We start from the raw sequence: 23,488 nt of genomic DNA on the forward strand, positions 1-23,488 counted from the left end.
TTTTCAGGGGATGTCTTATTTTATTTTTGTGTGCTTCCACCCCTGCACTAAGCTGAGATGTGCTTGCTGCGCAAAGACTGTATGAAGGAAAACCTAGCTGAACGCTGTGTGCGGTGCTCCGTGTGCACAAGAAAGCCGTCAGCAGCCGGCATACCTGTGCACATGGAACATCGCAATGTTTTTCTTTATACAATCTTTGCGCAAAAAGTTTATTATTATTATTGGGGTATGTCTTGCTTTCAGGGGTGCCTTATATTAGGCAATTCAACAAAACCTCTGCCATGTCTTACTTTTGGGGGATGACTTATTTTGGGGGAAACAGGGTATGTACAGCCAAATCCTTCCACTTTTTGGAATATGTTTCAATCAATAGCAACATCATGAACTGGTGTGCTACTTACATGTAATCCTTATATCGAAGACCTCAAATATTTGTATGTATTTCCATCTGAATCCTTTTGTGTATTAAGTGCTCAAGGTCATTGGAAATAGAAACCACCGTTACTTGCTTTCCCATTGGAAGTGTGGACAAATTGGTTTTTTAGAAAATGTGTTCCTTTCAGAATTTCATTACCCGGCTTTTATTTATTTTTTTGTTCCTGCTTTAAATATGTTCTCCGATAAGAGAAAATGGTTGAATAGACAACATAAAGTGACAATGACTATCTTCTCCAGATCTAAAGTCAGGACATTGCGACTGGCTAGTTATTGGATTAGGGATTTACAAGCAATTGGATAACCACAAGAACCCCAGTCAGGCTTCTAAATATAATGTTAGAGTATTTTGTTTTACATTTTGCCTTTATCCATCTAAGTACCTTTAACAGGAAGACTTTCAGGCTGGTTTCAAACAGCTGTATTTGGGCCAGGAAACATGATTCGTGTATCGATTCCCAGTTTAACTTGCATGTTATTTCAGTTCAACTGGGCTGGGAAATGGGGCTGGTAAAATTGTGTGGTGATCAGCCCCATGAATGTGTCATATCCCAAATAATATAGATGCTTTAACACCCATTGTTGATGGCCTTGTATATGGCATATTGAGAAAAACAGGTCATACACTGTGGCTGGTACACAAGACCGTGTTTCCCAGCCTTAACATGACTGTGCAAAACCAGTCTAAGATTTACATTTAAATTGCAATAACCTGGTTTATTATTTGGAGTATTGGGTTATGCACAATTCTGTTTAAAGGCGCACCACTAAATCTCAAAAAATGTACATTAAAAATGAGCCAAAATATCGAATTTAACTCTTCCTTTTCCTCAGCCTGTTCTGTATAACAACTAAAACTGAAAAATATATAAAGAAATATTTTCTCTCTCTCACTTTATAGCTATAAGGCAGCTGGTTAGAGCCTCCGTGCTGTGCTCTATATGTAGTATGACAATAATTGTTAAGCCCCACCCACCGTAGCCAAACACAAGCCTGAAATCGGATTAGCAGAATATTAACTGTTCTTGCACATCGTCTACTTGGATTACAATTATGTGTTAGAATGATGAAGTGGTGCCACGGACTGGCACACAGGTTTATGTTTATTCAGGCTTTGGTTCCTTTAAGAACACTTCAGCCATATTTGCCACTTAAAAGATATCAGAGTTTTCATGTACACTTGAAATATCTCCAGGGGCTTGCTGGACAGTCTGTTCTATGACTGTATATGCCTTCATACATGATGTCCTATTAGTTTTTCTGCTGCTAGTAGCCCCATTATAGCTTCAGCATATTTTACATTTGTTTGAGGATGTGGGCATGAAACAATAAGGAGATGTTTGCTTCCTCCTGATCCATTATAACTACTAGTACTACTTACTTTCATGTTGTTCTAGCAGGGGTATCTGTAAAATAACAATTGGCTGAGAAAAGCTCAAGTGAGCATAATAACAAAGGAGATCCAGGGACACTGAGAAAGCAGTTTGCAGACATACTGTGAAGAAAGTGCATTACATTTTGGTCCAGAATCACATACTCTATTAAATGAGACAAAGTTCTCTGAAAAGTTGGGGCCATTTAATACTGGATGCAATGCTCAGTGCTAAATACACATCTCCTGAGTTTGTGGGCACCAATAAACACCCTAGACGTCATCCTTCATGTAGACCTCGCTTTGTCATGTAGGGATTTAAAATGTTTGTCTGTTCTTATAAAATTATTATTTTATTATTATTTATTTATTTATATAGCACCATTAATTCCATGGTGCTTTACATTTGGGGGTTACATACAATTTGGGGGTTACATACAATACACAGAATATACAGGTAGATATAATATTAACAATGACCTTCTGGCACAGTGGGGTAGAGGTCCCTGCCCACGAGGGCTTACAATCTATGAGGTGAACGCGCACATTGGCTTGATAGTCTCACAATATCTTGCAGGCTTCCCCTTGTCCAGTACTGGGATGTCATTTACTTTTCCCACAGCACTGCAGTTCCATCATAGGAAAGGTGGCGAGAGAATATACATATTTTTATTTCATAATTCCCGTATCCATCATTTGTTCCTACTGTTTTATGTATAATTCCATCCTTTCTTTTTAACAGTAACAGTGTAAAATAGTGTTTTTTGTGTTGCATTAATATTTTGCTTTTTTTAGTTTTGTTCCCATTTAATACTTGTGTCCCTCATTTTTTTCTCCCATTATGTTGCATTTCAGAACATGTAACTTCTAATGCCAGCGATAGTGAAAGTAGTTACCGTAAGTGATTTAAGCTTCTTGCATTCTCAAGGCTTATTCTGTTCATTCTTTCTGTCCTTCTCATCAGTGTTTCAGTCATGTCAACTACAGCTTACATTACATTAACTCCAAGGGTCATTTTAAATCCATGGCATACAAAGGTCCAGTCATGTTTCGTGGCACAGCATAAATCTGTTCTGAATTTTAGATGTTAAATATTGAACAATATAGAATTGTAAAATTGCTTTACATTTACCGTAGTTCTGTCTAACCTCTGCCATGTATATGTTGCCATCCTAAGTGAAGATTTTTAAATTGTCTTTAATTTCCTTTTTCTGCTGTCTGTTATGAAAGTAATCTTGATTACAGATGAGTATGGATGTTCACAAGGTCTATTATATTAACTTTTTATCTCAACAATGTACTTGGAAACCTCAAAATAGTCTTCCAGACTCACATTTATACACTCAAAAAATTAATTTCTGCATCTAATTCATAGAAGTTTGGTAATTTTCATAGTTTAGATTGATTCCACTTCTTCCACAGCTTTATTTTATGGAAGTTTTAATGAGGTTTCTTAAAGTATGATCTGTAACTTGCATGATTGAGTCCTTTTCCATCATCGCTGCATGTTTTTGGACATTTTTGTTTACTGCGTCAGTTGAAAGGGGATTAGATGGTAAGAAGCGCAAAAATTCTTAACTTGAGTTTTAAATTGTATGTTCACCTATAAACACCATTTTATCAACACCAGTCACCAGTCCACATAAAAACTTCAGTAAATCTGTTATTCCCATTGTTTAGTTTTGGATGTATTTTTATCCTGGGCTTGAAAATAGAACTTTATTGTAGTAGTAGTCAAAAAATAAAAAGCGACACTGAAGCCACAGCTAGCATTCAAACATGAGGCCTTTGGTTATGGCTATATGCTCTGATTACAATAAAGCATCCAACCTTAAATTATTTGCAGACAGGGATTTTAGTGTCCCACACAGGTTCCTTATCAGACGCATTGTAATACTGTCGGTGGCCACTGCAAAAAAAAAAACAAAACACCACCAAACACTTTATACTTACTTGGCTCCTAGTACTACTGAATGCAGTGCTGAGTCAGCAATGTGGCACCTTCCTCGTCCCTTTCGATAAGGCTACAGGTCGGACCCTTGCTGTTTATAAAGTGATGGCATATCAATATGATATACCATGATGTTATAGAATGAGGATAATTCTCTAATTTATTTCTCCTCCATTTTGTTTATTAATTAATCAGAAGCAACATTCAGTGGCTCACAAACTACAAAAGTCAAATAGTATATACTAGTGCATGTGTGTATACTGTAACTTGACGTGGGTAGAAACTTCTAGTGATCTGCTTTCCTGGATGTGTAGTCTTTAAAACTTGTAAACCATGGGTAGCTTGTCTTACAATAAGCCCTCACTGATTTTCTAAAAGCTTAACTAAGCTATTGGAAATGTGTGTATCAACAGGATTGTCGACTTCTCCCATTTGTAACAAGAACAGTCCGTGCCTTACAAGGCTATAATAGAGATTGCCATGTAATGTGTTAACAATGTTACTCAACCTTTTAGGGTGCATGCACACTACGTAACGCCGGGCGTGTATGAGAGCCGTACACGCCGGCGTTACAGCAGGGCTGCCGAACACTTCCCATTCACTTCAATGGGAGCGCTCGTAAACGCCGCTGTTATGAGCGCTCCCATTGAAGTGAATGGGAAGTGTTCGGCAGTCTGCCGTAATGCCGGCGTGTACGGCTCTCATACACGCCCGGCGTTACGTAGTGTGCATGCACCCTTACAATGTTTAAATACTTTTCTGTTTTGTCTGCACACAAGTATTAAGATGGTCTTTAAAGGTGCACATACGCTATAAAGTAGAATATTTATAGTTGGCCATTTCAAGTCTAAACTGAGACTTGCTGTGAAGTCTTACATCTCTTCTGTGTGTACAGTATGTCATTGTTGATCGAAGACTGTTTTTTGGCTTTTGATTGTGAGTAATGTGTGCCATCCCATATGCTTGATGATAAAAGCATGCTGAATGTGTAATGTGTTGAACTGGTAAATAGGTATGTTTTTAATTATTTTAGTGTTTAATATGATACTTGCTGATACTTTTTTTTTACACGGATTCCTCCGCTCACAAACTTTTTTGTAAAATATAGTCATCATTTTTGATTGATAAAATGTATTTAAAATGAAAAAAGTAGATTTTTAGATTGATTTGATTTAAATATTATCCTACAGTTTTGCATCTGAATGCTCATGTGAATTCTTGTGGGTCTCCATAAAGCCTCTGTAGTCTGATCCTGCAGTGATATTGCCCTTCATCTCCTTCGTTATGCCTATTTACCAAATATATCTTGGTGAAAAAAGTATGAGACCTATCTTTTAGGAGGAGGAACGTGTATGTGTTACTAATCAGCTTGGAGTCCTTGGGCTCTATGGCTCAACTAGGATGTTTATTTTTTTCAGTGTCCTGCCATGGTTTCTTCTTTTTTTAACATACCCTAATCATAAAATATCAGCAATATATAGACACACCGGAGATGTAAACACATAACAATAGTAAAATATTTTTAATTGAAAATATTTACAATTTATATTTGGAGCAATAAAAAGATGAACCATAACTTCTAAAGCTTAATTCTCCATTTATCAGAGTTTCATTCTGTTGACCTGTTGGTATACAGACTTGCATGTGTCTGCAGAGTACAACCTAAAATCTTTGCCTCCTGTCCTCACTATGCATCATTCCAATGTTATTGTCCAGTTGTCATTACACAGACAACTTTTTTGCGCTAGTTAATTTATCTACTTGAGTTGCTAAAAAGGTGGTTGCTAAAAAAAATAGTGAATTGTGTTTAATCTCATGAGCACCTAAAAATCTACGTAAGATGTATGTACGTATTCCTTGTTTCAAGTTTGTCCTAATGGTATTTATTTTTATCAGGTGGTCAAGAAGAGTATGTTTTATCCTACGAACCTGTCAACCAGCAAGAAGGTTTGTGATTGATTCAACTTTAGATGTGCATGTGACTTTGAGACCTATAAAATGCTTACTTATCTCTGCAAATATGATTTTAAAGGCTGTGCAGTTGGTAGGGCAAACCACTAACCTCTATTTTTCCATAGCCAGAATCCAACTCTCTCATAAATGGCTGAAAGCTGTGGTTATACTAAGGCCGTAAAGCTCCTCTAATTCACAAAAAAAAATTGTGATTGAATTTCTATTAAACCAAATACACAACAATCATAGGGGGTCCTATGACCAACCGCAATAATAATGTATAGAATCTCCCATAAAATAGTGAAAAAAAAGCTTTAAAAAATATAATAAAATAAATAAAAGTTCTAAATCCCTCCTTTCCCTAGAATACTTAATATAGGGTATCTGCAGTGCTCCTGTTCCATCGGGAAGGGGTTAATAGGAGCACTGCAGATACCCTATATTCAACCAGGCTGAATTCCAAGTGAGGCAAAAAAAAAAAACAGTCCTCAAGCTCAGGGAAGGGGCAGACAGACAACCAAAACACCCCCTCCACTTTCCCAGCACCCAGCATCTACTGCACCAAAAAACTCCGACCATTTTAATTTTTGAAATTTTCCAGTAGCTGCTGCATTCCCCCCCCCTCGGCTTATACTTGAGTCAATAAGTTTTCCCAGTTTTTTGTGGTAAAATTAGGGGCCTCGGCTTATATTCGGGTCGGCTTATACTCGAGTATATATGGTAGTTGAAGTACTTGATGCAGGAGTTGAAGTGTAGAAAGATAGGAGTCAAAGTCTGCAGCCTGAAATTTTGAGTACGGTGATTCTCACAATCTTTGGAACAAAGTGGCTGCACACCATGTTTATTTGCCTCCTGTCATTTATGTTCCAGTTTAAAGTGAACCCTTAACGTGAAAAATGCTGTACAGTCTGTAGACAGCTTGAGGGAAAAGATTCACTTGAACATGTCATTCATTATTGAAAACTACAGAGACTTAAACCAGGACTTTGTGGACTGGTGTCAGCGGAACCACCTCAGGATTAATGTTAGAAAGACCAAGGAGATAGTGGTGGACTTAAGTAAGCGATGGAGTGCCCCGAATCTGGTGGACATCCATGGGGCAGGCATTGAGATAGTCAAGACCTATAGGTACCTGGGTGTGCTCCTCAATAATAAGCTGGACTGGGCTGATCACCTGGATGTGCTACATAGAAAGGGTCACAGCAGACTCTACCTGTTCAGAAAGCTGATGGCCTTTGGAGTCCAGGGGCCACTTCTTAGGGCCTTTTTCAACTCTGTGGTAGCATCAGCCATCTTCTTCGGAGTGGCCTGCTAGGGGAGTAGCATACCAGCCAGGGACAGAAATAGACTTGACTGGCTGGTTAGAAGGGCCAGCTCTGTCTTGGGGAGCCCCCTGGATCCAGTACAGGTGTCCGTGTTGAGCTCTATGCTGGAGAACAACTCCCATCCCATATATTAGACTGTGACAGCATTGGGCAGTACCGTCAGTGACCGACTGCTTCACCCCAAGTGTGAGAAGGAGCGCGATCGGAGATCTTTCCTCCCAGCCATGGTCAGGCTGTAAAATCAACATCAGGCTAAGTGGAAATCACTCCGCACAGATTACTAAATGATCCTGAAGTCTTTTTTTTTTTTTCTTTTTAGTTGCTATGACTCCTATTATCTTTTTCTATTTGCTATTCTGAGCTTGTATGTGATCATTCTTGTAATATATTACATGCTACTGTAACACACTGAATTTCCCCCAGGGTGGGACTGTTAAAGGATTATCTTATCTTAAGTCAAAGAAGTGGTCCTATCAGTGACCTATCTCTGTATGCACAATCATAGAGAGGAGGCGTCAAACACTGATACATCCACCTCCTTGACATCTAAACCTAGAGCAGAGTTCAATAAATGATGCGTAATACTGAATCTTTTCCTACAAATGTATATATCAATCTGCTTGGCTCTGTCTGGTCTATAACTTGCTGCCTGCAGTTTTAACAGCATTTTCTATGTGACAGGTTCTCTTTAAGTTCTGATGGAATGTCTATTCTGGCTTCAGTTCAGCTGTGTCAGGGGACCCCATGGGCTTATAATGGGATCTGGCACGGTTTCTGTCATTTTGACAGCAAAGTATCACTATATGCTGCACTATTCTTTTATTCAGATTTGAAGGAACGATCACCTGACAATCTAAGCTGATGGTCTCACTTATTTCATTGTATAACTGCACGTCAGCATTATACATTACTTTGCTCATTATTTCTGTGTGTTTCCTGTTGAGTCTGAATGGCGCATTTTAATTTTGTTTTTTTCTTGTGCTTAGTAAACTACTCCAGGCCGGTAATTATTCTAGGGCCAATGAAGGACCGGATAAATGATGATTTGATCTCGGAATTCCCTGAAAAGTTTGGTTCATGTGTCCCACGTGAGTAATTCCACTTACCATATGTCTTGTAATTGGTTTTCTGGACATACATACATACATGTATGTATGTATGTATGTATTCATTTCTGCTGGAAGGGATCTGAGACTAGCAAATATGGAGTTTAAGGGGTTCTCCAATTTCGGCCCAATAATGTTATTTGTATGATGAACACACAGGTGCACGGCTCGTTGGTCGCAACACAGTAATCAACATATAGAGATCACCGCAAATACCTTTTAGTATTTTCAGCAAACAGTGAAACTGTGCTTTTATTTTTCATTTTTCCAAGATACAGTGGGGCAAAAAAGTATTTAGTCAATCACCAATAGTGCAAGTTCCACCACTTAAAAAGATGAGGCGTCTGTAATTTACATCATAGGTAGACCTCAACTATGAGAGACAAAAATGAGAAAAGAAAATCCAGAAAATCACATTGTCTGATTTTGTAAGAATTTATTTGCAAATTATGGTGGAAAATAAGTATTTGGTCAGTAACAAAATTTCATCTCAATACATTGTTATATATCCTTTGTTGGCAATGACAGAGGTCAAACGTTTTCTGTAAGTTTTCACAAGGTTGGCACACACTGTTGTTGGTATGTTGGCCCATTCCTCCATGCAGATCTCCTCTAGAGCAGTGATGTTTTGGGGCTGTCGCTTGGCAACACGGACTTTCAACTCCCTCCAAAGGTTTTCTATAGGGTTGAGATCTGGAGACTGGCTAGGCCACTCCAGGACCTTGAAATGCTTCTTACAAAGCCACTCCTTCGTTGCCCTGGCGGTGTGCTTTGGATCATTGTCATGTTGAAAGACCCAGCCACGTTTCATCTTCAATGCCCTTGCTGATGGAAGGAGGTTTGCTGATGGAAGGAGGTTTGCACTCAAAATCTCACGATACATGGCCCCATTCATTCTTTCATGTACCCGGATCAGTCGTCCTGGCCCCTTTGCAGATAAACAGCCCCAAAGCATGATGTTTCCACCCCCATGCTTTACAGTAGGTATGGTGTTTGATGGATGCAACTCAGTATTCTTTTTCCTCCAAACACGAAAAGTTGTGTTTCTACCAAACAGTTCCAGTTTGGTTTCATCAGACCATAGGACATTCTGCCAATACTCTTCTGGATCATCCAAATGCTCTCTAGCAAACTTCAGACGGGCCCAGACATGTACTGGCTTAAGCAGTGGGACACGTCTGGCACTGCAGGATCTGAGTCCCTGGCGGAGTAGTGTGTTACTGATGGTAGGCTTTGTTACATTGGTCCCAGCTCTCTGAAGTTCAATCACTAGGTTCCCCCGTGTGGTTCTGGGATTTTTGCTCACCGTTCTTGTGATCATTTTGACCCCACGGGGTGAGATTTTGCGTGGAGCCCCAGATCGAGGGAGATTATCAGTGGTCTTGTATGTCTTCCATTTTCTAATTATTGCTCCCACAGTTGATTTCTTCAATCCAAGCTGGATGCCTATTGCAGATTCAGTCTTCCCAGCCTGGTGCAGGGCTACAATTTTGTTTATGGTGTCCTTTGACAGCTCTTTGGTCTTCACCATAGTGGAGTTTGGAGTCTGACTGTTTGAGGGTGTGCACAGGTGTCTTTTTATACTGATAACAAGTTTAAACAGGTGCCATTACTACAGGTAATGAGTGGAGGAAAGAGGAGACTCTTAAAGAAGAAGTTACAGGTCTGTGAGAGCCAGAAATCTTGATTTTGTAGGTGACCAAATACTTATTTTCCACCATAATTTGCAAATAAATTCTTACAAAATCAGACAATGTGATTTTCTGGATTTGTTTTCTCATTTTGTCTCTGATACGGTGTTTCCCCAAGAATAAGACAGTGTCTTATATTAAATTGTCACTCTAAATATAGGACCTGTCTTATTTTCGGGGGGTGCCTTATTACAACCGGCAGTCATGCCGGCACTTCCTTAGTGGAGCCTCAGCATGACTGCCGGTTGTAAGTAGTGTAGTGTAGGGGAGGGGGGAAGTTATCATACTTACCTTTCCCTTCTTCCTAGCAGCGCTGGTGCTGCTGTTCCTCCTGGAAGTGGTGAGCGAGGCTTAGCTAGGCTTTGGGGGGCGGGGCTTAGCGGGGCTTCGGGAGGCGGGGCTTAGCGGAGCTTTGCAAGCTCCATTTCACTGACACAGCAGCCGTGCTCTGTGCTCTGTGCTCCGTGTGCACAGGAAAGCCGGCTGCTGCCTCTTCTGTATGGCAGCTGCTGTCTCTGCCTCTGGGATGAGCTGGGAGAGCTCATCCTACCACAGCAGAGGCAGCAGCCGGCTTTGCTGTGCACACGGAGCACAGAGCACGGCTGCTGAAGTGTAGCTCGCTAAGCCCCGCCCTCGAAACCTCTGCTAAGCCCCGCCCCCCGAAACCCCGCACACCACTGACAGGCATGCCTTTTTTTCGGGGGATGCCTTATATTAGGCAATTCAACAGAAACCCCCGCATGCCTTACTTTCAGGGGGTGTCATACTTTTGGGGAAACACGGTAGTTGAGGTCTACCTATTATGTAAATTACAGACGCCTCTCATCTTTTTAAATGGTGGAACTTGCACTATTGGTGACTGACTAAATACTTTTTTGCCCCAGTTATCAATGGTAGTCAAAGATTTGTTTTATGTCACAATGCCATACTGTATAGTAACAATGTTGTTTTAGAAATACAGATCAAATTGCATGTAACGTTTCGGTCAGATGTTTGAACTTCTTCATCTGGCTTGATCTGTAATATTTAGAAGGGGATATTTGGAAGCTCAGTATGTAACCTCTATTTTAGCAGTTCGCCAATGCTTGTGTGAATCTAGAATAAGGTTAATGTGGGGTACTTAATGCTGGCTTACAGACTGTTAATGGCATCTGTACTTTAAGCTCAGATGGACTGTCCAGCACGTATATACAGACATCCCACCAGTACCAGCATACCATTTTCCCTCAACTTATTTTTTGCAGGATGCAGCCACGCCCTGCTATGTTGGTTAATAACCTAGGGGTATTAGTTCATCTCAAGCTTATCTTTCCCTATGTCTCGCAAATGCCTATGCTAAAATAAAAAAAAAAAAACAGCAAGACATGTGGACCATTGAAGTGGGATGCAAACCTTTATATTTTGGCCAAAACATCAACTAATGGTTATTATCTCCTAATAAACATTAGTGAGTAAAATGGGTTAATAACCTCATGGTTATTAACTCTTTTTTTTTTTTGCAGCCCGCCCTGTGACAGTTGAGGAAAAATACTAGTGGTACTAATGGAATGTACAGACTTAGGTGCTGGGTAGACCATCTAATCTAAAAGTATTGGCGTCATTAATAGGCTGCAAGCCTTCTCTGTGGACTCCCACATTATCATGTGACTCTTGCCTTCTATGTGTACATTTGGAATGTTGGCCATCTCCTCTCATGGATTGTAGGGGTCCGAGTGGAAAACTTATCCATATCATGCACTTGTAGAGCCTCCAGTTACCACTTGGCACTGTCTACATCCTGTGTGAACCATTGCTTCACTTGCCATTAGGTGATGAGTGTTAATATCCATCATTATGGATTTCATATGCTAGAAGTATTTTATATAAGTACATGATTTTATTTTCAGACACTACTCGCCCAAAGAGGGATTATGAAGTAGATAGGAGAGATTATCACTTTGTCACGTCTCGGGAGCAGATGGAAAAGGACATTCAAGATCATAAATTTATTGAGGCTGGGCAATACAATAACCACCTCTATGGCACAAGCGTTCAGTCTGTACGGGAAGTGGCGGAAAGGGTAAGATCTTATCTCCCTACACTATATAAAAGAAGTGCTTTCCAATGCTAAACATTTAACCAAACTTTTTATTATTATTATTAGGGCAAGCACTGCATACTTGATGTTTCTGGCAATGCAATTAAAAGATTACAGATAGCCCAACTCTACCCAATCTCCATCTTCATCAAACCTAAATCTGTCGAAAATATTATGTAAGTATCAAAATTGTACCGTTAGTCTATGGTTTCCTTATTGACTCCAAGTACTTGTAATGTTTGTAAGCTAATACTAGCAAGGGAATCGGCTAAATAATGGCAATAATTTCTGTTAGTACTTGTTTTTAGATATACCTGAAGAAGAAGCCAAGAGCTTCGAAGCGTTGTAATCTGTCATCATTAGTAGTTAGCCATTAAAAAAGATATCAACTACTGAAGACTCAAGTTTTTTGTTTTTTTATATTAGTACTACCAGAAAGGATTCTGAAAGCGCAGCAGCCAAATAATTACATGGTTGCATGAAAGGGAATGGCTAAAGGGAAGAATGAAGGAAAGGAGCAGTCTGTAAATTACATTAGTATCAATTCTATTTTGCTGTAAAAATACATTGAAGTCTTGAGCAGAGATTTAAACCTACATGTTTCATTTGAGTCTTAGAGGTGAATCTGCCTCCTCATTTAGAAACCACTCTCTCTCTCTCTCTCTCTCTCTCTCTCTCTCTCTCTCTCTCTCTCTCTCTATCTATATATATATATATATATATATATATATATATATATATACAGTCCTATGAAAAAGTTTGGGCACCCCTATTAATCTTAATCATTTTTAGTTCTAAAAATTTTGGTGTTTGCAACAGCCATTTCAGTTTGATATATCTAATAACTGATGGACACAGTAATATTTCAGGATTGAAATGAGGTTTATTGTACTAACAGAAAATGTGCAATATGCATTAAACCAAAATTTGACCAGTGCAAAAGTATGGGCACCCTTATCATTTTATTGATTTGAATACTCCTAACTACTTTTTACTGACTTACTGAAGCACAAAATTGGTTTTGTAACCTCACTGAGCTTTGAACTTCATAACCAGGTGTATCCAATCATGAAAAAAGATATTTAAGGTGGCCAATTGAAAGTTGTTCTCCTATTTGAATCTCCTCTGAAGAGTGGCATCATGGGCTACTCAAAACAACTCTCAAATGATCTGAAAACAAAGATTGTTCAACATAGTTGTTCAGGGGAAGGATACAAAACGTTGTCTCAGAGATTTAATCTGTCAGTTTCCACTGTGAGGAACATAGTAAGGAAATGAAAGACCACAGGGACAGTTCTTGTTAAGCCCAGAAGTGGCAGGCCAAGAAAAATATCAGAAAGGCAGAGAAGAAGAATGGTGAGAACAGTCAAGGACAATCCACAGACCACCTCCAAAGAGCTGCAGCATCATCTTGCTGCAGATGGTGTCACTGTGCATCAGTCAACAATAGAGCGCACTTTGCACAATCAGAAGCTGTATTAGAGAGTGATGAGAAAGAAGCTGTTTCTGCAAGCACACCACAAACAGAGTCACCTGAGGTATGCAAATGCACATTTTGACAAGCCAGCTTCATTTTGGAAGAAGGTCCTGTGGACTGATGAAACAAAGATTGAGTTGTTTGGTCATACAAAAAGGCGTTATGCATGGCATCCAAAGAAAAAACAGCATTACACGAAAAACACTTGCTACACACTGTAAAATTTGGTGGAGGTTCCATCATGCTTTGGGGCTGTGTGGCCAATGCCGGCACCAGGAATCTTGTTAAAGTTGAGGGTCGCATGGATTCCACTCAGTATCAGCAGATTCTTGAGAATAATGTTCAAGAATCAGTGACGAAGTTGAAGTTACGCCGAGGATGGATATTTCAGCAAGACAATGATCCAAAACACCGCTCCAAATCGACTCAGGCATTCATGCAGAGGAACAATTACAATGTTCTGGAATGGCCATCCCAGTCCCCAGACCTGAATATCATTGAACATCTGTGGGATGATTTGAAGCGGGCTGTCCATGGTCGGCCACCATCAAACTTAACTGAGCTTGAATTGTTTGTCCAAAATACCTTCATCCAGGATCCAGGAACTGATTAAAAGCTACAGGAAGCGACTAGAGGCTGTTATCTTTGCAAAAGGAGGATCTACTAAATATTAATGTCACTTTTCTGTTGAGGTGCCCATACTTTTGCACCAGTCAAATTTTGGTTTGATGCATATTGCACATTTTCTGTTAGTACAATAAACTTCATTTCAATCCTGAAATATTACTGTGTCCATCAGTTATTAGATATATCAAACTGAAATGGCTGTTGCAAACACCAAAATATTTAGAACTAAAAATGATTAAGATTAATAGGGGTGCCCAAACTTTTTCATAGGACTGTATATATATCTATATAAAATATACTGACCTGTACTGCTATGGAATATGAAATCTGCTATGAAAATATTTAGGCTCTGATTGAAAGCTCGTATTTAGCTCCATCATCAAATTAAGGCCCCTTGCAGATGGCCATGGAACGTTTAGTGTGCTGTTTGGGTTGTTACACAGATCAGTGTGCAAGCTGACAGTTCAGGCCACAAAACTCAGAACAGGGCCTATTCCTGTTCAGTTTTGCAGCTATGCTTCTACAGCTCCTATTCATTGAATGAATGGGGCCACGGAAGAACGGGCGACACACGGATGATATCTGTGGGCTGGCTGTGCCATCTCAATCAAGGCCAACGGCCAGCCTACAGCCGTCTGCAAGGGGGCCTAAGCCTGTCTGAATTCGGTTTTCTTCTGCAATTCTTGCTCAAACTTACTCTCTATTCTCTATAGACAGTCTTGTACTGGCATACAGGTGAATCACCTGGTGGGCCCCCAGCTTATTTATCATTGTACTTCATAAAGATGATATTCATTATTCAACATCTCAACCAGACTAGGTGTCAGTATAATATACTGGGTATTAAAGAGGACCTTTCATGTTCTCATCAATGTGCGATTTTTATATACCGCTAGAAAGCCAACAATCAGCTTTCCCGGTATGCGCCCCAGTGGTGGAGATATCAGTGCCGTTAGTTTCGGCACTGATGTCTCTCCACGGTCAGAAGGGCGAGCTTTACAGTCTAGCATCATCATTGTGTGGTAAGGAACGCCCCCCAGTACAAGTCTACTGTCAGGTGGAGGGGGCATTCCTTACCATCCAGCACTGACAATAAGCTATAAAGACCACCTTTCTGACAGTGCAGAGCTATCTCCAGCACTGGGCCTTATACTGAAACAGCGCAGTGTTGGCTTTCTAGTGGTATATAATACTGCGAGTTGATGAGGAATTGAAAGGTCCTCTTTAAGAAACTACCTAGTTTATTTTTAGATAGTGTGGATGCGCTGGGTGACTGAGATAACCACTAGAAACAATATCAGGTCAACCAATGTCCTTCCTTTCTGGGCCCCATGTTCTCAAACACACTGTAGAGGCGCCAGTCATCTTCCATGGTCTTGCTGCTGCCTGAGGCTTACTGGTAGGCCCTAGGCACCCCACTCTGAGGGTGAGTTCACACTATGTAAACGGCAGCTTATTCTGAACGTAAAACACGTACAGAATCAGCGGCGTATAAAGCAGTTCCATTCATTTCTATGGGAGCCGGCATACGAGCGCTCCCCATAGAAATGAATGGGCTGCTTTTTTCACTCCGAGCACTCCCATTGAAGTGAATGGAAAGTGCCCGCGTGTACAGCTCGGCATGAGCAGAGCTAGCCGTACACGCCAGCACATCCCATTCACTTCAATGGGACTGCTCGTAGTGAAAAAAGCAGCCCATTCATTTCTATGGGGAGCGCTCGTATGCCGGCTCCCATAGAAATGAATGGAACTGCTTTATACGCCGCTGATTCTGTACGTGTTTTACGTTCAGAATAAGCTGCCGTTTACGTAGTGTGAACTCACCCTGACATTGTCTGTAGACTTCTATGCATAAATAATCTGGGTCATGTGAACTGCAGTCTAACCTTAAATGGAGGTAGCAGGGATTTTCATACTGAGAACCCTTTCTAGGAAAGGGAGAGCTTGAGAGCAGCCTGATAAAAAGGCATTTCTCTCAGATAGGAAATATTGCACATTTTCTTATTTCTATGTTGTTTTTTAAATCTATTTGTTTATGCAAAGTTTGTTCAATCACCACCACAGATGTGAATGTAGCCTTAGACTTAAACTACTGTATATATCACAGATAGTACATGCAGATCTATGTGAAAGTTTCCCTTTTATAATAAAAAACTTTAAAAAAAAAAAAATGTTGTGTTCCATACTGTGAATGTATAGATGTATATAGTCATAGAGATTTGTTTACAATTAAACAGGGAAATGAACAAACGTCTATCAGAAGACCAAGCTCGAAAGACATTTGAGAGAGCAATGAAATTAGAACAAGAATTCACAGAACATTTTACAGGTCTGTACCTTGTGCATTTTTTGCACTCCATGTATATCCAATATTTGACTGGGATTTCTGCGGGTCTGCCCTCCATCTGTACAATAGCGACACACATGCATTTTATTTGCATTTTGAACTTTATCTAAACACAATCCAGACACAGAGGCAATATAAAAGATAGAATGTAATGGTAAGACACTGTTTCCAGTTGGGCTTTCTACCACCCAGTGTTTTCTTTTGAAAGCCAAATTTAGTGTAGCATATTAACTGTCTGGTGTGCTGCACTGGATACGTGAATAGGAAGAACAGCACCACTCTTGCCTACAAGCTTTCTGGTTTCTCAGCTTATACACAAGAGTCTTGCTGTTCCTGGAAAAATAAATGTGGTTCATTCTGTTATAGAGGAATATTGTTCTTTAAAGTGATTTTCCCATAAATAAATATAAATTTGCTGCTACCTATTTAAAAAAAAAAAAGTCAGATGGCTCCGTAGCCCACATTGCTCTGTAGTTTAGTCCCTATGTCAGTCATGTTATCGTCGATGGGAACAGACAGAGGGGCCTCCATGTCCATTATTCTATCACTGTTAATTAGAGATGAGCGAACAGTGTTCTATCGAACACATGTTCGATCGGATATCAGGGTGTTCGCCATGTTCGAATCGAATCGAACACCACGTGGTAAAGTGCGCCAAAATTCGATTCCCCTCCCACCTTCCCTGGCGCCTTTTTTGCACCAATAACAGCGCAGGGGAGGTGGGACAGGAACTACGACACCGGGGGCATTGAAAAAAATTGGAAAAAGTCATTGGCTGCCGAAAACAGGTGACCTCCATTTTAGACGAATAGTGGATTTCAAATCTGGGTCATATGAGAATGTGAACTTTGTGACTATGAGACAGGGATAGCTGTACAGGCAGGGATAGCTAGGGATAACCTTTATTTAGGGGGGAATGTTATTAAAAATAACTTTTTGGGGCTCTATCGGGTGTGTAATTGTGATTTTTGTGAGATAAACTTTTTCCCATAGGGATGCATTGGCCAGCGCTGATTGGCCGAATTCCGTACTCTGGCCAATCAGTGCTGGCCAATGCATTCTATTAGCTTGATGAAGCAGAGTGTGCACAAGGGTTCAAGCGCACCCTCGGCTCTGATGTAGCAGAGCCGAGGCTGCACAAGGGTTCAAGCGCACCCTCGGCTCTGATGTAGGAGAGCCGAGGGTGCACTTGAACCCTTGTGCACCCTCAGCTCTGCTACATCAGAGCCGAGAGTGCGCTTGAACCCTTGTGCACACTCTGCTTCATCAAGCTAATAGAATGCATTGGCCAGCGCTGATTGGCCAATGTATTCTATTAGCCTGATGAAGTAGAGCTGAATGTGTGTGCTAAGCACACACATTCAGCTCTACTTCATCGGGCTAATAGAATGCATTGGCCAGCGCTGATTGGCCAGAGTACGGAACTCGACCAATCAGCGCTGGCTCTGCTGGAGGAGGCGGAGTCTAAGATCGCTCCACACCAGTCTCCATTCAGGTCCGACCTTAGACTCCGCCTCCTCCAGCAGAGCCAGCGCTGATTGGCCGAAGGCTGGCCAATGCATTCCTATGCGAATGCAGAGACTTAGCAGTGCTGAGTCAGTTTTGCTCAACTACACATCTGATGCACACTCGGCACTGCTACATCAGATGTAGCAATCTGATGTAGCAGAGCCGAGGGTGCACTAGAACCCCTGTGCAAACTCAGTTCACGCTAATAGAATGCATTGGCCAGCGCTGATTGGCCAATGCATTCTATTAGCCCGATGAAGTAGAGCTGAATGTGTGTGCTAAGCACACTCATTCAGCACTGCTTCATCACGCCAATACAATGCATTAGCCAGTGCTGATTGGCCAGAGTACGGAATTCGGCCAATCAGCGCTGGCTCTGCTGGAGGAGGCGGAGTCTAAGGTCGGACCTGAATGGAGACTGGTGTGGAGCGATCTTAGACTCCGCCTCCTCCAGCAGAGCCAGCGCTGATTGGTCGAGTTCCGTACTCTGGCCAATCAGCGCTGGCCAATGCATTGTATTGGCGTGATGAAGCAGTGCTGAATGAGTGTGCTTAGCACACACATTCAGCTCTACTTCATCGGGCTAATAGAATGCATTGGCCAATCAGCGCTGGCCAATGCATTCTATTAGCGTGAACTGAGTTTGCACAGGGGTTCTAGTGCACCCTCGGCTCTGCTACATCAGATTGCTACATCTGATGTAGCAGTGCCGAGTGTGCATCAGATGTGTAGTTGAGCAAAACTGACTCAGCACTGCTAAGTCTGCATTCGCATAGGAATGCATTGGCCAGCCTTCGGCCAATCAGCGCTGGCTCTGCCGGAGGAGGCGGAGTCTAAGGTCGGACCTGAATGGAGACTGGTGTGGAGCGATCTTAGACTCCGCCTCCTCCAGCAGAGCCAGCGCTGATTGGCCGAATTCCGTACTCTGGCCAATCAGCACTGGCTAATGCATTGTATTGGCGTGATGAAGCAGTGCTGAATGTGTGTGCTTAGCACACACATTCAGCTCTACTTCATCGGGCTAATAGAATGCATTGGCCAGCGCTGATTGGCCGAATTCCGTACTCTGGCCAATCAGCACTGGCTAATGCATTATATTGGCGTGATGAAGCAGTGCTGAATGAGTGTGCTTAGCACACACATTCAGCTCTACTTCATCGGGCTAATAGAATGCATTGGCCAATCAGCGCTGGCCAATGCATTCTATTAGCGTGAACTGAGTTTGCACAGGGGTTCTAGTGCACCCTCGGCTCTGCTACATCAGATTGCTACATCTGATGTAGCAGTGCCGAGTGTGCATCAGATGTGTAGTTGAGCAAAACTGACTCAGCACTGCTAAGTCTCTGCATTCGCATAGGAATGCATTGGCCAGCCTTCGGCCAATCAGCGCTGGCTCTGCCGGAGGAGGCGGAGTCTAAGGTCGGACCTGAATGGAGACTGGTGTGGAGCTATCTTAGACTCCGCCTCCTCCAGCAGAGCCAGCGCTGATTGGTCGAGTTCCGTACTCTGGCCAATCAGCACTGGCCAATGCATTTCTATGGGGAAAAGTTAGCTTGCGAAAATCGCAAACTGACAGGGATTTCCATGAAATAAAGTGACTTTTATGCCCCCAGACATGCTTCCCCTGCTGTCCCAGTGTCATTCCAGGGTGTTGGTATCATTTCCTGGGGTGTCATAGTGGACTTGGTGACCCTCCAGACACGAATTTGGGTTTCCCACTTAACGAGTTTATGTTCCCCATAGACTATAATGGGGTTCGAAACCCATTCGAACACTCGAACAGTGAGCGGCTGTTCGAATCGAATTTCGAACCTCGAACATTTTAGTGTTCGCTCATCTCTACTGTTAATGTCTGTTACTGTCATCTTTGACTGCAATGGACATTAATGACAGTAGGGTGACTGTAGCCTTATTGTGTAGACTAGCCAAAAATAATTTTTGCACTAGAAGAGGCTTCTTCCCATCAGCAGTGGGTACTTTATGTGGATGTTCTTAGAGGAAATGAAAATAAACTTGAGGCTGCCATAACACATAATGTAACACCAATATCTAAACATGGGATTGTTTTTAACTTCCATGTGAGCACTTGTTCTGTTTTGTATGATCTAACACAATAACCTTATTGCAAAAAATAAAATAGATACATCACAAGTGGTCACCTGGTAATTGTCCACACAGCACACTAATACTATTTTACTATTTGTGTGTATTGTGTGACGTAGAATAGTCTGTCAATGTTTGAGGTAAAGCTCTGTTTTAATTGTGTTTTTGTTTTTTGTTTTTTCATTTTAGCAATTGTACAAGGAGACACATTAGAGGAAATTTACAATCAGGTGAAACAGATAATAGAAGAACAGTCCAGCACGTTTATCTGGGTACCTGCAAAAGAGAAGTTATGAGACATGAAATGAACTCCATCAAAGTCCCCATCACTGCCCGTACATGTACCCAATACTTTCACCCATACGAACAGGCTCCTTTTCTTTTGGGACTGTTCTCGCCACTTATTTGCTGCCGTTCCTTCCACCTTTTGCATTGTCCTATTTTAACTCATTTTAACTATGTCCCAGTTTTGATTTTTGTTTTTATGTTTTTGTTTTTTTAAGGTGGAACGGCCGGACCAGTTATTAAAGGTTAAAAAAAATAAAAAATAAGTGGCAAAATTCCTTAATGTTTAAGGGAAAATGACAAATGCATTTTAAGAAAAAAAAGCTTTATAGACAATTTTCAGATAAAAAAAATAAAATAAATGAAATAAGTGGTCTTAACTATATTGTGAGCATCTTTGCACAATTTCGCTTTTAATAGCATGGTTTGGCCTATGCATTTCATTCTCTATATACTGTTTTGACTTGATATGGTTCGCTACATAGGCAGAGGTTATTGATTTTGAGATCCATTGCTGCTGAATTACTATACAACATCTTGCAATGGAAGAAATAACCTAAAACGTTCATTGTAAAAAAAAAAAAAAAAAAATATTTTTCTAATCCCCAGCATTTTTGCTAGGAATTACACTTTAAAGGTAGTGACATACACAGAGATTTTTGGAAAAACACCATTGCAGTTTCTGATGCAGTTTTTTTGAGCTAAAGCCAGAAGTGGATTCAGCAGGAAGGAGAAATGTGTTCTACCTCCTATATTTCTCGTTCTTTATTTATTCCTTTTTTTTTGGATTGAGCTCAAAATGCGGACTGTAAAAATGCAACAAAACCTGTGGTATTTTTCCGAAAAACACCATGTGTGAGTCTGCCCTAACGGAGTTAATCGTGTACATGTAACACAAGTTAACCGTCTGAATGTTTTTTAAGGATCACCTTTAAGAAATGAGAGTTAAACTTCAGGTAATTAACATAGCCTCTTGAAGGTCTGGTCATGTATATAGCACTACATGAGAACACGTTATTTCTTCATCTCACATGGAGAATTGGATTCATAGACTTCCATAGATGCTGTATGTTTATTCTTAGAGGACAGATTTTAATATTTTACCCACAATAACTGCCTATTTTGTTATAATAAAATATTAAACTTTCTTTAAAATCTAACTATTGAAGTACTTTTCTTGCACACGTGCATATACAAATATAAAATATATATATATTTTTCTCTTATCACCTCAATTTTTTTTTTTTTTTTTGGGGAAGAAGTAGTATGAGCTATATTCATATCTTCTTTTCAGTAAAATTATGAGCAAGACTTTGGTGGCTGTGTTAATTGATGCTGGGTTAAGAAAGGTTAGCTGCTTTATTAAACCTAGGCGTGTTCTCCTCTCTTCTGAAATGTCCCTGGTGTGTTATTTTATGTAATGTGCATGTGTTTACCCTGTGTGGATTTTCACCTAGAATGGTCCTGAGTTTTTATGTACATTTACACTATGAACTGCATGTACCATGTTCATGACGACCTGTGTTTAGATTCATGCCGGGTTCTTCTTGTAAAAGGTGGGAATTTCAATGAAAGTTCTGGTCTTGAACAAGTACATTGTTTGGTACTAATTATCCATTGCAAGTTTTCTGAAATTGTTTTTACAAAAAAAAAATTGTATATGCTTCTGAGAGCCTCCTTATACACTACTAAATGAACATAGTTGGTAATGAACAGGCAGCATTATTCATTCCATTTGTCAGAAAGAGGAGAACAGCTAATAAAACTTTATTTGAACAATGTATATGTGTGCAATGTGTCATAATTTATTTTTTCTTTTATTAACTATGGAAATGGCCTCAGATTAGAGAACTTAAGCAGTAAATAGTTTTTTCACTTTTTTTTTTGTCCTCCATAGCTGTAATGTGGATGGGCAGAAGCCACGTGGTCTTCTCTCTGCAAGCTGTACTCTGTACAATGCCAACTCATTCTCTCAAGCTGCACACACAGGAATACATATAATTTAAGAGTGTATATTCTTGTATTTGATATCTTCTGTGCCTGTCAAAGGAGGGGTGACATTATACGTAGAATCTCCTAACAAGTAGAGAAGACACTAAAGAAAATAAGACAATCTGCTCACCAAAGATCCCTTCCTACTGCCCAAGAATGTATTAATTTCTGAAAACCTAAGGGGCCATTCACATCACAGAGGTCTGTCTGACTAATACGTTTTTATAGCAATTTAGCTTATAAAAATGTATCAGTTAGCGGACCCATTGCCACCAAAAAATAATAAGTTATGATCTCTGTATGAACTTATTTCAGACAGATAGAAAAGTGTGAATTCATGTTTTTCTGTCCTTTAAAAAAAGAAGAAAAAAAAACAGATCCGCAACAGCTGCTTTTCAATTCTAGTCTAGTTTGTAGAACTGATGTAAGCGATTTGCAGCTGTCTAGTCATTCCTTTATAGCTTGCAATTTCAGCTGCTGAAGAGGAAAGCCTACCCTACATCAGTTACAGCCCTGCCCCTCTTTTTCGTGGTGAAGCCATCAGCAATACCACCTAGCTGATGTTAAGCAGAACACTCCGTAAAGGTAAGTAATAACAACAACCGCAATTCCCCTGCACCCCAAAATCCTCACTGCCCCCTTAACCTACCAGCCCAGCCTCCCCATTAGGTGAAGCACAACATGTTTGCACAAAAATGTGAGGAACTAAAGCCTATAAATAAACACAACACCTTCATTTTAGGGGCTGTAAAGTATTTGGACAAATTAAATAATTGTAAATGAAATGTTAATTTCTAATACTTGGTTGTTCATCCTTTGTTGGCAATGAGTGCCTGAAGTCTTGAACTCATGGACATCACCAGACACCGCTGTGTTTCCTCTTTGCCAGGCCTTTATTGTAGCTGTTTTTTAGTTGGATTTGGCCTTTCTGTCTGAAGTTTAGTCTTTAAGAAGTGAAATGCTGCTCAATTGGGTCGAGATCAGGTGACTGACTTGGCCATTCAAGAATATTCCACTTCTTTACTTTAATAAACGCCTGTGTTGCTTTGGCTTTGTTTTGGCTATGTTTTGGGTCATTGTCCATCTGTATTATGAAACACTGATCTATCAGTTTGGCTGGATTTGAGCAGGCAGTATGTCTCTGAATACCTCAGAAGTCATCCGGCTGCTTCTGTCCTGTGTCACATCATCAATACACACTAGTGACCCAGTGCCACTGGCAGCCATACATGCCCAAG

The 23,488-nt window shown here is 40.6% G+C and overlaps 1 protein-coding gene across 24 annotated transcripts in view; it reads left to right on the forward strand.

Moving 5' to 3' along the window:
- DLG1 (discs large MAGUK scaffold protein 1) overlaps positions 1 to 22,039 on the forward strand; it is a 166,081-nt gene extending 144,042 nt beyond the window's left edge. For 12 of the 24 annotated variants that reach the window (XM_075268605.1, XM_075268606.1, XM_075268610.1 and 9 more), the window contains 8 exons: positions 2,663 to 2,704; positions 3,038 to 3,073; positions 5,655 to 5,705; positions 8,023 to 8,124; positions 11,720 to 11,892; positions 11,977 to 12,086; positions 16,252 to 16,343; positions 20,163 to 22,039. In XM_075268605.1, coding sequence (XP_075124706.1) covers positions 2,663 to 2,704; positions 3,038 to 3,073; positions 5,655 to 5,705; positions 8,023 to 8,124; positions 11,720 to 11,892; positions 11,977 to 12,086; positions 16,252 to 16,343; positions 20,163 to 20,269 — 713 coding nt within the window. In that variant the 3' untranslated portion in view covers positions 20,270 to 22,039. The remainder of the gene's footprint in view (positions 1 to 2,662; positions 2,705 to 3,037; positions 3,074 to 5,654; positions 5,706 to 8,022; positions 8,125 to 11,719; positions 11,893 to 11,976; positions 12,087 to 16,251; positions 16,344 to 20,162) is intronic. The other 12 variants (XM_075268607.1, XM_075268608.1, XM_075268614.1 and 9 more) reach the window with 3 other exon arrangements.
- The last annotated feature ends 1,449 nt before the right edge of the window (positions 22,040 to 23,488 follow it).

The sequence above is a fragment of the Leptodactylus fuscus genome, chromosome 3, assembly GCF_031893055.1.
Source record: "Leptodactylus fuscus isolate aLepFus1 chromosome 3, aLepFus1.hap2, whole genome shotgun sequence".
In the NCBI taxonomy this organism is placed as follows: Eukaryota; Metazoa; Chordata; class Amphibia; order Anura; family Leptodactylidae; genus Leptodactylus; species Leptodactylus fuscus.